General features: G+C 41.2%; 1 protein-coding gene across 3 annotated transcripts in view; it reads left to right on the top strand.

Annotated features, from left to right (window-relative positions):
- Positions 1 to 16,803, top strand: part of nav2a (neuron navigator 2a) — a 232,745-nt gene that overhangs the window by 2,313 nt on the left and 213,629 nt on the right. For 2 of the 3 annotated variants that reach the window (XM_040124570.1, XM_040124551.1), the window contains exons 2-4: positions 1,468 to 1,608; positions 2,923 to 3,031; positions 4,224 to 4,882. In XM_040124570.1, the coding sequence (XP_039980504.1) occupies positions 4,802 to 4,882 (81 nt within the window). In that variant the 5' untranslated portion in view covers positions 1,468 to 1,608; positions 2,923 to 3,031; positions 4,224 to 4,801. The other variant, XM_040124561.1, reaches the window with a different exon arrangement.

The following is a 16,803-nucleotide window of genomic DNA, read 5'->3' as shown; positions in this document are numbered from 1 at the left end:
CGCGGTGGCACACTATAACCACATTATACAGTAAAATAACCAAATTAACGTAATTGTTTGATTAAAGCCTTTGCATGGTTTGCGGTAAACTCTGGTTTACATGATTTGATTACTGCGTAATTTCTGCGAGGATGTGTAGCCGCTTACAGGAAACCTTTTATCAGCAGCACAAAATGAGAGGTGGGAGGTGGAAGGATGGAAGGGCGTGGACCAAGGCTGGATTACCAAACCGGTCAACTACCCCAGGGTCCCCAACGGACCCCAAGGGTTCCCAAATGCCCTTGGTCAACAGCATGTCAGCGGGTTTTGGTAGTTTGATGAATTGAAAATTTGGGCGGGAATTCTCACCAGCGAAGTACTATATGGAATAACTCAGGTCCTGCATTATTAGCTAATTTAGTGGTCCTGTTCTGTAAGATGGGACCTGTGTCAAAATCTAGCCAGGTAGGCTATTTTTACGGTACAGGAGTGCCGGTTGGTTTCAGCGTTTCTGGGTAAATAATGAAGCTGCCATGTACAAATGGTCTTTTGTGTTTACTGGCGACAAGGCACGTACATAATTCCCAGAGAGTGGTCGATGTGTGAGTTGGAGGTCCGACAGCAAATGTTTACCCCGAATACCCCTAAACTGCTCGATCCGCCCCTTGTGTTGAGAAATTTTAGGCCCAGTCTTATTTTAAATATCCAACACTGCGCTGTTTGTGCAGAGAAAGACAGCTTTCCTTAAGCGAAAGTCCAACGTGTTTTCATTAAACATTCACATACCTAAAACACTACACTAAATCAGACTGTGCTTTTACATGCAAAAAGGTTCAAAATAAATAAATGATTGAAGATAAATGATCAAATGGCTGAACATGACAAAATCAATCTAGGTACGTTAAGGTCTATGATCTTCATGTGAATGGGATGCTCAGATTAATGTCAAAGGAGTCAGGTCAGAGTTATACAGATAATCTGATTTTAATTGGTGGAAGAAGAACTAAGATCTTTTAATGGAGTAAAAGTAGCGACACTACGGCGTAGAAATACTCTATTACAGGTACAAGTCATTCAAAATTTTTACTTAAGCAAAAAAGTGTTGGCATAAAAAAATTGTACTTAAAGTACCAAAAGTAAAAGTACTCATTACTCAGAATGGCCTCTAATGATGGATTCATGTGTACATGGCGTGTATCACTTTAATCTTGTAGCTGCTAAAGGTAGAGCTAATGTTAATCACTATATATATATATATATATATATATATATATATATATATATATATATATATATGTGTATATATGTATATATGTGTATATATGCATATATATGTGTATGTATATATATATATATACACACACACACACACACATACTGCAATGAAACTATTAACTAAAGTTATCAAATAAATGCAGTGGACAATTGTAGAATAAAGTTGTAGAGCTTCCGCATCTTGGCCTTGACGTGTCTCTGTTGCGTCGCTAGGTGGCGGTAAAGCTCTCTGCTGAGTGGGAATCACCATGGAAACCGACGAGCGCCTTCAAGGATGTTGAGAGAGAGCGGCATCCAGTGACGTAATGTCACGGATGTGAAAGAGAGCGAGTTGAAGCCCGATGCTGCCTTCAGGTACTCCTCGTAAAGCAGACCAACCACTCCGACTGGGCAAGTACAGCAGTTCGTGGGGGGTTGATTAAAAAATGGACCCGGTCTGTCTGCATGATCAGAAAAAACAGTCAGTGGATAAGTATGATAAATACGTCGACCGAGGAGTAATCTTTAATTCTTTGGTAATGATTCTGATATGGGATTCTTAACTTTAGACTGTTTTTTTTTAAAGCTATTGTTATATTAAAATTATAATACTTACAGAAGTAGAGTCAGAGATGTATTTCAATTTCCTAAGTATATGTATGTTGTAAAACTGCAGTTAATGGCTATTTCATTATCGATTAATTTGCTTTAATTAGATTCTTGATTAGTTTTTTGTCTATAAATCCTGTTGTAATCTCCCACAGTCCAAGATGACATTTTCAAATGTTTTTTTAATGATGCCTTCTGAGAATTTCCCCTTAGAGTTTAAATCCCAGTATGGCTGTAATTAACAGTTATTTTCATCAGGGTTACATCTGTTGATTATCTTTTCAGTTAATCATTTTTTTTAAATATAAAATCTCAGAGATAGTGAAAAATGCCCATCAGATTTTTTTCTACAGCCCAGGATGACACAAAGGATCTGTTTTGTCTGACCAAGGGTCCAGCTTAGTATCATGAACGACAAAGAAAAGCATAAACGCCTCCTATCTGAGAAGCTGAAATGATCAGTTATCGAAACAGTATATGTTTCTGACAATGGGCTAACTCATTACTCAACTAATTGTTAAAGTTCTCATATGTTGATGAATAAAAATCAGTTTCGCATGAGAGATAAGAATGTGTAGCTTTAACAAGTTAGAGAAATGTGTACAATTGATGGAGCTTTGGTTCTCTGTGTGCTTAACAGCACTGCTGGAGAAATGTCGGATACAGCATGTATTTTTCCCTTGTTTAAAATTTGTGACAGCTATTATTGAGAACTGTGAATATGATCATGAAAGGATGAATTAGTTCTTTTTCCTCATTCCTCTTAAAATAATGCTTACGAAAAAACTTTATTTATTGCAAAAAAAAAAAAGGTCACAAAGTGCTCTGCAAAATGCAAAGCACTGAAACACCCTGGTAGAAGACATAGGCTGACTGGAATCACTAAAGGAGAACATACCCTTAATACCCTTAAAACTTTAAGACAAGACGGGAAAAAAGAGAAGCATATTAAAAGCACATTAAAAAAAAAACTGGGCTGTAAAAAAGATGTAAAAGAGGAAACAATTCGTGCTTCAAAGACAATGTGAGGCGAAAACGTCAATATCGCTGACCGTCGCACGTCTGCTATATTTCCGACAGCACGTGAATGCGGCGGCTGGCCGCTCTGCTCGCAGCCGGAGGAACGGACAGCGCAGCGCACGAGGCAGGGTTCATCTCCACCGGAAGGAAAGGCACGGAGAAGTGCGGGGTGATTATCGTTCCTTACCGCGGAAACTCTCCGCCGATGTTTATTTCTCCTCCCTACTTTATTTGTTGTTCGTCAATACAGGCAACTGCGAACAGTTCCCCGCGAGCCCGCAGCGGCAGCCGGTCTGTCAGGCAGCCCGTGAGTGCTCGCGGAATTCTCCCGCAGAGATGCTGCAGTAGCTCCAATCTTCGGCAGGCAGTTTGTTGCAGACCGTAACTCTTGGGTCCATGTTGCGTTGTCGCTGTCGAGTTTGTTTTGTCGTTCTTGTCAAGCGGGAGGCCAAAAAAAAAAAAAGCCATGTGTACTACAACTTACAAGAACTGCCTCGCGCGGTAGCAAGTTGGCGAACCAAACAAACAAAACAAACAAACAAACAAACAAAAAAAGTTAGCTAGTTATGATTTAAGAAGTGATTTTGCGAGGGGCGTGAAGGGCGAGAAGCCCACACCCGCGGCAATTAGCTGGCGGTTTGTTGAGTGAACTGTCCTGTAAGCGGTGGCATTTTTGAGGATAAGTCCGGTGATATTCTGTGTTTTACTAATTGTCGGCAAATCCCGGGAAAAGACGAAAAAGCAAAAAGCTGGAGCTGTCTCTCAGAAAGGATTAAAAACACGTCGGTGAGCCGCACTGGGCTGATGTTCCTTCATTATGATGAATGTGTGCACTGTCATTTTTTGTTTTCATTGAGTCAGTCCCAAATAGTCTCTTCTGCTGCTGTAAATTCTCACAAGAGGACCATAGGCGGATTAAGCCTCGGCTGAAAAAAAAAAAAGCACTTTTTTTTCCTCCTGTTTTAGTAATATTTGCTAAAAAACTCCAGTGCCCAGCCGTTCTGGGAAATTACTGAGCCTTTTTCTATGGCATGGGCTTGTGGCTGAGTGCCACAGGCAGGTTGGGGAACTCATAGAGTACTGAAAAGAAGGACTAACGCATTGCTGGTTTTGGTCTTTTCATTGGATTTGTTTGACAATAAAACAAATATAGAATTTCACAAGCCTTATCTTCTAAATACTTTGCAAGTCACAAGGAACTTTGAAGAAATTCCAATATGTCAGTTGTGGTTTATCCAGAGTTTATGTAGCTCCGTTTAGCTTGTCTGTATGATACTGACTCGGTATCTCAATTTCTTTGTGACACCGCAGCCTTTGCTATAATGCTTCAATTTAACTCTTGTTTTCTTTCTCAACACAAGCGCTTGTTCGCTGTCAGGATACCACACTTGACCTTTGCTGTGAGTGGCGCGAGCTTTTGCACATCTGCTTTCGCTGGACCTTTTTCTGCTTTTCTTTTTTATACTGGTGGATGCTCCGTGGAAAACTGAAGTCCGCTCATTTCGCTGACGAGAAACCGAAACCTGCACACATTTTCAGACAGACTGAATCCCGGGCACTAGAGAGGATCGTGACGATCACATCCTCCTTTAAGATTTGATGATGTTTCTGGGAGAGAGATCCGTCCTGGTTATCCCTGGCTCCTGTTCTCTGCCCTGATGCTCACTTCAGGCCAGCCCCTCGTGACCAGGAAACGATATGACTGAGACACGGCATGTGGCTGAGGCTGGATCCCCCCAGAGATTGGGTGCCATCTTTTTCATGGAGCAAAGTTGATGGACAGACATTTTTGCCTTTTTTTTTTGGATTGACATTCATGCACCACAACTGGGAACCAAGTGGGAAGGGGACTGAAATACTTTGAGCAGGTATTTCCCTTCATTCCCAAAAAGGATATTTAGCTTTGGAAGAGCCTGAGGACTCAGTCACTTATGGGAAGATGGAGGCAGGAGCAGAGGCTAGTCCACAACAGCACCCGAGGAGGAAACCTGTGCTGCACGGCTTGGAGGACCAGAAAAGGGTGAGTTAATGACTGATCCTTTATATCCTCCAGATCAACATGTCCGCTCTTAGTTGTGCAATGGTTTAAGAGTGCAACAAGGCCGAGTGAGTGCTCTGGAGTGTAGAGTGGACAAGCAGTTTTTGAAGGTATCTGTTGACAGTTGAGTCTGTATGGGTTGATAGGTGGCCGACAAGCAAAACAAAACTGTCGCCACTTAATAAAAAAGTATGCACGGACTTGGCTACTCTTGAATGCCGGTGGATATTGTAAGAAATCTTTTCTGGTCAGATAAATCTGTTTCTGCAAAGACTTTGTGCTAAAACAAACTGTAAGGTTTCACAACATCCCCTGACCTCCAAAAGTCTTTGAAATTGTACATTTAAATTCTGAGCTGTCAGGAAGAAAAGATCCAAGACAGCTTGACATATTAACAAAAACAAAAACGCCCTTACTTTGTCATGAAGGATTTTTAAATATCTGCATTCTGACCTAGTCTGTCCTTTATCACCTTTTATGAGGTGTAAAAGGAAGAATAACGGGATTGATTCAAAGCCAAAGAGTCTGTTAAAGCATCAAGGCGTCTGTTAAGTCTTCTTTGATGCTTTGTGGTTGTGTAGAATTACTTCGGCCGCCTGCACTAAGATTGATGGATTACTTGATACTGCGACTCATTTTCCCTGTTTCAGCTTTGCTCCGGCTTTTCCACATGATGTTGATGTAGTGCTGTTTTTGTATGCAAACCTCATAGCTCTAGTTCTCTCTGGTTTTCATGGTTTGACTTTAGATGAAGGATTACATGGTCCTCCGTAGGTGGGAAAAAAAGAAAACCTGACGGCTCCTCGGGTGTATGATCCCTTTAATGTGGTGGTGGACTGAATTTCTCTTGCTTTCCTGCAGGGAACGCTGACTCAGCCGACTTATAGCTTCTATGCTACATTCAACGCGCTGTTTACACTGTGTTTATAGCTAAGGTAGCAAAACAGGAGGGATCCCCAAATCCTCCGGGTGGGTGACCTAGTCTGGGGGTCCACCACTGTTGAGGCTTGCAAGGTCACAGCATGCATGTTGCGGTTTGGTCACTGCTAGGTCTGGTTCCGTTCCAAATGGTGTGGAGATTTGTCTGACTTTACTCCCCGTGCTAAAGGTGTGCCAGGGATCAGATTTAATAACAAGGTTTAATCCTTTTTCTCATGTTTCTCCCGTCCCCCCTGGTCCTCCCCCTGTAAATTATTGATTTGATCAGGTGTATTAAATTAGTCACTTGAGATTATGTAGAACATGAATATTAATTGATGCAACCAAAGTCCCAGCTGCTGTTTTCCAATTTTCCAGCCTGCCGAGCCTCTCTCTGTATGCTATGTGACACACTGAACAGCACAAGGACTTCAGCGTCTCTGTCTAGTGTTTGGATGGAGCATGAGGCTCAATATTTACAAAATCCCTTCCAAACTATTTTTTTTTTTTCTTGTTGACAGTTTTTTTCTGACACCATTTGTAAAAGTGAGTTTTTGCCCTTTTGCAAGCTTATCAGCAGCGTCATGTCTCGACTTTGCAAGAAGCCTCACTTGCAGCCGCAGATGTGGCAGCATCGCCAGTGGGAGACCAGACGAGGCACGACACGCGGCGCTCTCCAGGGAAGAGGGGTCGTGCTAGCCTGAGCCAATGCTCACCTTTCCTCCTAATGGACATCAACCGACTTAAATAAATTGAAAGCACTGAGGTAGTAACGTGGACACGCGGACTCTCATTGTTGGAGAATTACCCCAGGCTCCCATGCAGCAAGATTCAATGTCCCCTGACAATTACCTAGGCTGTGTGAGTTCACGATCCTATATGTGATACTCGCCCCAGTAGGAGGTAATTGGATTTTGTTCTCTTCGTAGATTTACTCTCTCACATGTCCCTAGCTCCATATATTAATGTTCATTGAGTAGCAATCATGGACATACATGGGAAAGCAGAGAGCGTTAGAGGAGAATCGGGGATGTATTGTATTGCTGTGAATCGGGGCTCAGTGTTTGATGGAGCAGAACTGCAGACTATCAGAAACCTGCTTATTCAAAGTCAATTGGTATTCACTGAACTATGATTCCACGAGATTTGATCTTTAGTGCTGTGTATAGTCCAGCTACACTATGTCCAATTCATCTGTGCCTTTTCATTACTGTCCTCAACTGTGGCGTTGTTGTCAAGAGAGAAAATTAAAAAAAAAAAAAAAAGATATTTCTTGTGATTTTCATATTTTTAGTTCTGATAGGAGGACGAGAATCAAATGGGGCACAATCTTTGAAGAACCTCCATCAACACTGAACAAACCATCAAAAAGTCCTCCTGTGAATCACACTCAGGGACAGTTCAGAGTGGGAGTATCAGTCTCATGCTTTGATAGCACTAAATAAAATACAACTACAAAATCAACCTAAAACTAGACAATTCTTGCTTCCTATAATATCCCCTCTTTATAAACTTTAACTCTCTTTTTGTCTTCCATGCTTGATTTTCCAAGGAAAAAGCAGGTGCTTGCAGTGCTCTCTGACAGCTGACTATGAGGTCCTAGAGGGGAATTCAGTCACATTCATAATCTAATCAGGTGATCCTTTGTCAGACGATGGCCTGTCCAACAGGTCTCAGTAAAATCTGTAACATCTTAAGACACCCTACAGAAGTGCAAAGGGACAGAAGTCAATACCCTAAACTCCTTCCAACATGATAGTCAGGTAGTTAGATAACCCGAAGAGTGTAATATTGTAAATGTAAAAAAAGAGGTTGCCTTTTTCAGTTACTAAAAAGTTGTTTGTTTTTTTTTATCTGACAGCAGCACCACACCGTATACTACATATTCATAATTTTTGATTCATACATTGCGACTACTCTGTATCACAGGTTTGTGAAAGCCAGCGTGAAATTAGGCTGGATAGATTTAAATCGCTGTGAACTCGGGGTCTAGACAGGCATGCTTAATTTATTGGAGCACGGTCAAAGAAAAGGAACTCTGAGCTGATCTTTGATTAACAACGTCTGCACAGCATATTGGACTGTTGGCCCATCCCTGCCTCCCATACAGCCTGGCTCTTGAGAGAGCGCTAATGAAATACCAAATTCTACGTTATTGGACTTTTTTTTGATTTATATCCCGATGTCACACCGGGTTTTTGTGGATACAGTACAGATTTACAGCGCTAATGTTGAACACAGGGTAAAAGTGGAGACAGTGTTGACATAATGTAACTCTGTGTTTCTCTTTTTTCATGTTTGAGGCTACCTACATGTTTGGTGAGAAAGCAGTGCTCACAATATGTTCATTATCCACAGCCAGGCTTCATTATGGGGAAAAAATGCAAGGTCTTCAAACAGACCATCGGGAGAACACGTTGTGCAAGATTTCAGTACAAAAACTTTATGTTTAAAGTTCCATGAGATTAAAATAAAGACTGAGTCTGTCAGCAGATCTCAGCCCCTTCCGTCAGATAGAGACAGAATGTGACAGAGAGCATTTTGTAATGGAATCTATTATTGATTCAGCCCAATGAAGATGAAAGAAAATGAGACACTAATTGCTCAATCAGAGCCATTGGAAATTGGGTATTTATTTTCACTAGTCTAGATTCGGACTGCTCGTTAAGAGGCGTTTGATACGGTTGGGTGGGGTTCTGTAGGATAATGAGGTGTTTGCAGGGGGATGTGTGTGTGTGCTGCTGCTGTCTGCTCTGCTGCAGTCATTCTGTAACAGTCTCGTAATTAGTTAAGAGACACAGATGAGTGGGAAACCCTACCTGGCTTTGTTTATATCCTTCATGGACTTAATCCTGGACCTCAGGATACTCAGTGGGAGATGCCTGGTTACTAAGCTTCAGAGTTTCTTTCCATGGCTGCCAGGCTGTGGTGTCTTCCAGTCTTGGAATGGTCCAGTAATGTGAGACGTGATGATGAGACACTGGCTTGTCAATAGTAAAACTGATAAGGAGTTTGTACCGTATGTTTCACTTTAATTGTTTATTGAAGTAGAAGCATTTCTGGCCCAGGCAAAAACAAAAACATTATTACGGTAGACAATTAGAGTGAGTCACACTGTGATTTAAAATTGATTTATATAATGATGTAAACACAGTAGGCTATCAAACTGAAGAATGCTATTAAGGTTAGTAAGCCTAAGTACCTGTATGCTAACATGCACATCAGGCAACCTGCAAATGAAGCTCATTTCAATTTCTTGTTATCTACAATATTTAGCTTTTGGTACATGGAAGCATCTCCATTGCTGGAAGTAGGGGATTACTAGTAGATCAGTTGAACACTATGTTTTTCAGTTTAAACAATTTGCACAGCCAACAAAATGGCAAGATTGAGCAGAAACATTAATTGATCTTCTTTCTCAGATAATCATTTCGTGATGATGGGGTTAAGCTGTTTATTTTTCGATTTCAACATACTACTGAGTTATATCAAAGGATTGTGCTTGTAAAGATAATCAAGGCAACAGAAAAATAACTTACTTTTACTGCTTTATCTACAGTATTTCCTCCAACAGCGGAGATTTAACCAGACGTATGGGCAAGGTCACTCTGGCCGTACCCTCCCTGAGCTGCCTACCTGTTTATTAGGATTGCAACATCTGTGCTAACCACCACTCAGATTACTGTAGTCATTGCCCTCCTGCATTTTTCTCTTAAACCAAACAGTGAGGGCCATATGCGTCTACTGTATACAGTGCTGCACACATTTTCGACAAGTTGCGAGGATCAGTTTTTTCCTGGCACCTGAACAGATGTGAATGATGGCCGATCTTTTTGCTCTCGGTGAGAATTGATGCTGGATTCTGACCTCAGGTTGAGACATCCATTAGACTTGGTGATCACCGCCCCGAATCATGTCTCTGCTGTTACACTGGCCCGTTGCCTAGATATAGAGAGCGACTAGCGGGGTGACAATTTGTCATTGACAGGGTTTGATTGATTGTGGTTGCCAGCAGCCTTGCACTGCTGGTATCTGAAACTAATTGAATGTAATATCAGAGAGATAGGACAGCGTAATGACAAATGAGCAACCATGTGAGATTATTTAGAATCTTTTGTAGACATTATACCTCTTTAACAATATTTTCTTTCCAGCCAACCCCTGACTGGATCGCTCAGATAATTGATTACTATCTTTAGTGATAACAGTGGCTAGCACTCATTTTCTTCTGTAGGTCAGGTACTCTGTAGCTGGAACAGGCATAAACCATTTTCTTTTAAGGATTTTTTTCAGCTAACCGATAAAGAATCGGCCTCAGGAGGCAGTTCTGGCACTTTGTGATAGCGAAAATCTTAATGTCATGAATGCTGTTTTGCCAGTAGAGATGAAGGCTCTTTTAGGCCCCGGCTAACCTTTTCTTGCAAACTAGGCAGCTGCATAGGAGAGACGGGGGATTTATTTTGGTGAAGGACTGTGTTTGCTCAGTCATGCAGCACTGACGAGTGCTGGGGCTCAGGGGTTTGGATTGGGAGGAGGGTCAGAGGGTGGAGGTGGGACCAGGCATGGAGCTCTGAGGCTGGGGGTGGGGAGGATGCTGCACTCAGGATGCTGCTTGGCCCTCAAGAGCCATCTGGCCGTCACCCTCTCCCCACACCCTGAGGGAGGGTGAAGGACAGGTGGCAGGGGCTGGTGGGACGGCCTGGACTTCAGCTATGGAGCAACACAATTGGCTAGCTGGGCCCCCTAAAAAACCTGACCCATCACGAACCAAATGCCTGCTCAGTTTCCTGTCAGGAAGGACACCCTTCATGACCCTGGAAAGAAATCTTTTGACTTCAGTCCATATTTTACGGTCTTTTTCAGATCCACTACAGGATAATGCATGTGCTGTTTGTTTTTGGTGGGTTGGTTTGGCAAATTCGTACTACAAAGATGATTCATTTTAAATTAAATAAGTAGGTATATCAATTATAGAACTGTAAATAGTTTGATAATGAGAGACAGGTTTTGCTGCTTCAGTCCACATACACAGTTTTTCCATGAACAAAAATAGACCAGTTGTCTCTAAGTGAGATCACACTTGGAAGAATTATCCTCGCCTATTGTGGCCAAAATAAGACAGCATTTGCACTGAGACATCAATATATGACAATTGAACAAAATAAAAGATAAACTAAGTGTTACCTCGTCTATTTTCATCTTGCAAAATAAAAATGAAAAAAACTGATTGAAATGCAAGTCTATACACAAAAGCTGCATGTTTCCCCTCATTTAAATTGCATGAACAGATTATTTCAATTTAAGACAGTATTTCTGCCCTAAGCCTTCATTAATTTTCTACCCTGCTGGAAAAAGACTGTCAAAGTCTGGTGAACAACTTGTTCTGTTTCATTAGGCAGCATTGGCAACAGGACAACATACAGTTGAATTTGAACGGAACAAATGAACAGTATATCCACGCTTTCGGTAGAGTTCAGTTTTTGCACTGCGTCTGATAACTCGAGTCTATATGGCCGGAGAATTTGTGTCGTCAGTAACACACTCAGCAGGGTGTGTGATGGTCCGGCTGTTCTGAGTCACACAACATTGTAATCCCTGTCTGGGGGTCAGTATCCAGGATCTGGTTCAGTCTGGTTCAGGGGAGGTGCTCGGATGATGAACAGGTGCTTCAGCTCGCTCCTGTGGCGATGGGATTTCCTCAGTGCTATGGTCATTGTATCCATATACAAACATACACATCCAAAACAAGACATTTTTTAATCATTTGAGCAGGTAGGTTTAACTTGGGAACAGCCTTATTAAATTAAGGACTCTCTTGTCTTTGGTTTCATTTCAGTGAATAATGAGGTTATAATTAAAGCTGAGAACCAGTGTTTGTCATATCTTGGGAGAGCTTATTTTAAAGCTGTCTACCCCCCATCAGACATAAATGCTGCTGCTACTTTCACTGTTTAATTATTTTTCCTCTAAGAGCAGTTGTTTTGATGGGTTTTTGCCAGCGGGTATATTTCATATTATTAGGTATGCATATTTTTTCCATTTGCAGCTCATAAAAAATAAAATAAAATCCACGTGCGGCACCTGTTAGGATAGCTTCAAGCTAAGGTTATACGTGTATGTGACTGGAATAGATAGAAACGGGAGGGTAAGATCCTAGATTAAAAACAGCAAAGGGCTTCCTCCTGTCGTTTGTTGCTGCTAGGGTGTGAACACATGCAACATCACAGAGCCACCACATCAGCATGTACGATACTGGAAGTGGGTTCTTCTTCGCATCACTGGCTTAGTGTGAGTTCACTTTTGCCTTTGTTCTAGAAAGACAAGACCCTGTTATTTTGTGTGTCCGCAGTTAATGTGTGTGCGTGTGTGTGTGTGTGTGTGTGTGTGTGTGTGTGTGTGTGTGTGTGTGTGTGTGTGTGTGTGTGTGTGTAAAAGAGAGGGATTGAGGGGTGGGTTTAAAAGCAGTTGTCCCAGCTTCTCCACATTATGTTTTTGCCAATCCCAGCCCTCTCATCTTGATCCTGGGAAATACCGTCAGAATTCAATTTTACACACCAGGAACTTTCCAAGTGATAAGGAGGGATGAGGGTAAAAAAAAAAAAAAAATCTGTATTCAAAATTCTAAAAATCTAAATTCATCTGTAGCCCCCCCCCCCCACCCCCCACCCCCACCCCTACCCCGTACACACTCCACAGCCTCTTAACCTCATCCCTACCTCCATCATTGAGCCCATAGTGTAAATACGCCACATTTGGAGAGGAATTCCAATAGTCAAGAGGAGGAGAGGGAAGGTGGACTCACTTTCTCTACGTCAGCCTCCTTTGTTACAAGAAATATAGATTTCTGAAATATCTGGACACCGTTTGCCTGCAGGGCTATAGGAAACACAATTGGACCGTGACGGTGAACAATGTTACGGAGGGAAAATGGGGCCTTTTTTTTTTTTTTTTTTTTTTTTTTACAGAAGGAAAATTATTTTCTTCTTCTAGCTGTTGCTCAAAATTTGATACATTTTTTGTCAGAGAATCGAAGAGCATGGCACAATGGGTTCATATTAGACCAAGCCAAAAGCCAAAGACATAAACCCAGATGGAGGAACTGCATCACAAGTTTACAGATAACAGTATGTGTGCACGATTGTTAATAGGATATATCTTTATAAAATCCAAGCTCATCCATTGTAGTGCCTTTGTTGGCATGTGTCCATGAGAGAATTTTTTTTTTGCGATCCTGTGGAGGGATTAAACCTCGACACTTCTTTTATCTCTCTGAATAAATAATCCTGTTTTATTCATGCAACAGATTTTACACCAGTGTCTTGCTCAGTGTGTAATCTGCTGAACACGAAATGATGAATCAGACAAAGGTTTTCCTGTCTCCAGCACCTTCCCCCAGTCTCCACCTTCCCAGGCACCACTGTTGCTTTTCTCTGCATCCTAATGCACTCTTACGTGTGCTGCAAGGGAGTCAATGTAGTGTAGCTGAAGGATAAATAACTTCTAAAGCACACAGAGGTGGGACGTAGCTAATTATGACTGCACTGCTTGCTGCGTAGACATGTTTCTGTTCCTTTTTAGGGACAATTTTATACATTTATTGATAATGCATTCGTGTTTGCCTGTTGGTTAACCAACACAAAATATAGACCTCTAAGTTATGTTTCATTTACAGTAGTCATGTCGCTTAAAACAGTTTGACAATTGGAGACATTTTTAGCTGCCTCATATTTAAAACAGCCTTATTCTCTCTGACTGATAACACACTTGAAAGAGTCACCACTGACAAATCACCTGCAGTGGCCCAAAGAAGACAGCAGCTGCACTTAGGCAACAAATTGAAAGATAGAATAACTGACAGAGAAGCAAATGTAACCCTCATTTTTTGATTTGATTTAGTTTTAAAAAGAAAAAAATACATTTATTTTTTCTGTAGTGCATCAGGTACTTTTTAGTTATTTAAGCAACCTTTGAAAAAACCAAAAACTTAACAATATACAGAAATGATTAGTATGATGCAGTTAGTAGTTTACAAGTGTCTCTGGATTGAGCTCTTGCTCAGTGTTGTTGCTCACTGGTGTGATTACTGTCAGCAAATAAGGGAATGCCGCACTATTTTGCCCCTCTTCATTGAATTACTGGGAATGTGAAGCTCTTTGTGGTTTAAATTGATGAAATTGGACTGAAATGTGCCTGATACTTCATTGACTTTGGTTGCAAAATCACTTAGTACATAAATTTAATAAGTTCACCGCTCATAACCAGAAAAATCAAGATATTAATGACCCTTTAATTATACAGACTTCATCTGTGTCTGAAGAGGTAGTTAATTCAATGACAACACATGCTCAGAATTTTCATGAATTGCAGAGTTTTTCTTAAAGGTTGTAGACAAGTACTGCCGTCCAAACAGCAGGTTCTATAGCTGATGTCTCGGCACTCTGACAGCATATAGATTTCGGATCAAAGTCTGACAAGGATTTTTGATATTTGTATCACGGTGGACCAGGATATGTTCAGGATCTGGAGTTTCTGATCCCAGGAGGACGTGCCGGGTGCTGCCTCAGCTCTGTTTTGGAGGGTGGCGCTGCAGACATGGAGCTCTGCTGTAATTGAGCCATTCAAAGTCCTGGGAGAGCGTTGAGCTTGACGTTAGAACAGATGTTTTTCATGTGTTTATAGCAAAGACACAATCAATGTAAATAAGGGGCAGCTGGGATAACAGGCTGGTCAGGGTTTTCAATTTTGATAGAGAGGAGAAGCTTGCTACTGAATATGTAAAAGGTACAAGGATAATTATGAGTAATGCTTTTTTTTTTTTTAAATTTTGTGTTGTTAAATATTCATGCTGTAATGTGTGTGAACTAAAGTACTCAAATGGATTACAAAGCCTTAAATTGGAACATGTGCCTTTGAAATGTCTTGTGTTGCACGTGAGTTTTTTGAGGTGCTTAAGAGTTCATGCAGACTCAAGCTGTTTTGTGAATGAAGCCCCGTATTGCTAGTTATATTGTTTATATAAATGGTGCACTAATTGTGCTTTTAGAGGTATTTGTGTCAGGTTTGATGCACTGAATGCTAGTGAGGCAGAAATAGCCACTTTATTCATTAACCCAGCCTAATAATCAAACACTAAAGTTTCAATATCTTGTTTTATGAAGTATAAAGTACAGTGGCTTTTATCAGGTTGTTTTCCTTTTTCTAGATGAAATTGATTGAAGTGCAAATAGGTTTTGGACTTTTGACATCAGTGGATTTCTTGCACTTTCGTAATTCCATGTGTGAGACACCAAAATATCCCCACGTCCAATTTATAATTAACACCTGTAAACTAAAATTAAAGTGGTTTCCCACTTTGCAGCTTGTATTTTTGAAAATCAAAATGCAGAGCAATAGATGACCAGCAGTGAATTTCTTAGAGGTTAGGCATAGTAAAAAAAGATACAAACTTATCCAACTGGAACAAATTTTTCAAGTGTTCGGTGACGGGAGCTGGTTGCGTTAAAGTAGGTTGACTGATGTTAGCCCAGAAAATGTATTTGTGGAATACCTTTGATTGTATTCATATATAAATTGCAACTATATAAATAACTGACTATTTATAGATCAAGTCTGTTGCAAGGGTCAGACCAGGACACGAAGGGGGGGGGCGGCATATGGAACCCTTGAATTCAGGGATCAACCTGTATTGAATAATATGACATCTCTGCACACATATTTTAAACATACTCCCCTCTATGACAGACCAGAGCATGTGAGAGAATAGGGAAGCCAAATAGGAACACACACGCCCACGCACGCGTGCAGGCACAAGCGCACGCACACACCAGGGTCACTACGAGGCTGTATCCCTGTTACCTTAATCCAGGCCACCTGCCTCCCACCTCCCCCCCTTCCTCTTCCATAACAACCCCCATTCTAGTATCACTTACACACATAATCAATACAGGCTCTCTGCTGTTATTGATCCAGGTACTGTGTATATACAGCTGCTGAGCCCAGACTGTGGCTTCCAGCCTGGAATCAAGAACCCAGAAAAAGACACTTGATCACCTGCACCTGGTTCGCCTCAGTCATCTCCAAGACGTGTCGAGCATGGGGAAATCTAGGGAGATTACAGACATCAAAGGCTCTTGCTTTACGTAAGGACAATTAAACAGTATTTTTGGGGGAATCTATTTGTCGCAGGTCAATGATTCTCTTTCAGAATATAATGGAGTGTGCTCTTGAATTGTAACTGGAAGGCTATACAGAGAATGATGAGTGCTGAATTTTGATTAGCTATCAAAACATTAAGGATGGCTTGAATGCCAGCGCCTTTCTTGCTTTATAGTGGCTACATGGAGAGGAGGGCCAACATGAACCAGTGAAAGCCTGATTTAGGCTAATTACTGTGTAATAGGGAGTTTGCTTCACTCTCTAGAGATTTAATGTCTTGTCCTCAGGTGAGAACAATCTGTTCAAAGTTGAATGACACCAAAAAAAAAACAAAACAAAACATCAAGATTCCCTTAAAAGGCAGGTCTTTATTCTCTGCAAAGAAAACTGCTGTTTCCTTTGGAGAGGAATATGAACGCAATTCCAACCAATTTAAAGACATGATTGCAAGATGCATTGATTCATGGATATAAAGAGATTGTTGACATATGATGGAAAGCATTTTGGCCTGTTCGGAAAGCTGAGGTGAACAAAATGAAGTCTGGGCTTGTGATCAGTCTCAGTTGTCTTAACCTTTTTTGATAAGAACACCAAATAACATCAAGTCCATCATCCTTAGCAAAAGTTACAGGGACCGGAATCATATTTGTTGCTACTGTTCTCTGCTGCCAGAAAAACCAATCTGGCAGGATGACAGGAGCAGCCTGTCCAGTAAATGAGCTGCTGATGAGGCCATTGGATTTTTGTGGACATGCCAAAGATATAAAATAACGTAGATGGGTTATCAAGTGCCGTATTTCCACGAGAGGCCACCTGCTTTGCCAGGGACC

The sequence above is a fragment of the Xiphias gladius genome, chromosome 1 (assembly GCF_016859285.1).
Source record: "Xiphias gladius isolate SHS-SW01 ecotype Sanya breed wild chromosome 1, ASM1685928v1, whole genome shotgun sequence".
Taxonomy (NCBI): Eukaryota; Metazoa; Chordata; class Actinopteri; order Istiophoriformes; family Xiphiidae; genus Xiphias; species Xiphias gladius.
Note: the sequence above shows the minus strand (reverse complement) of the source record. Positions and strands in the feature narration are given on the sequence as shown.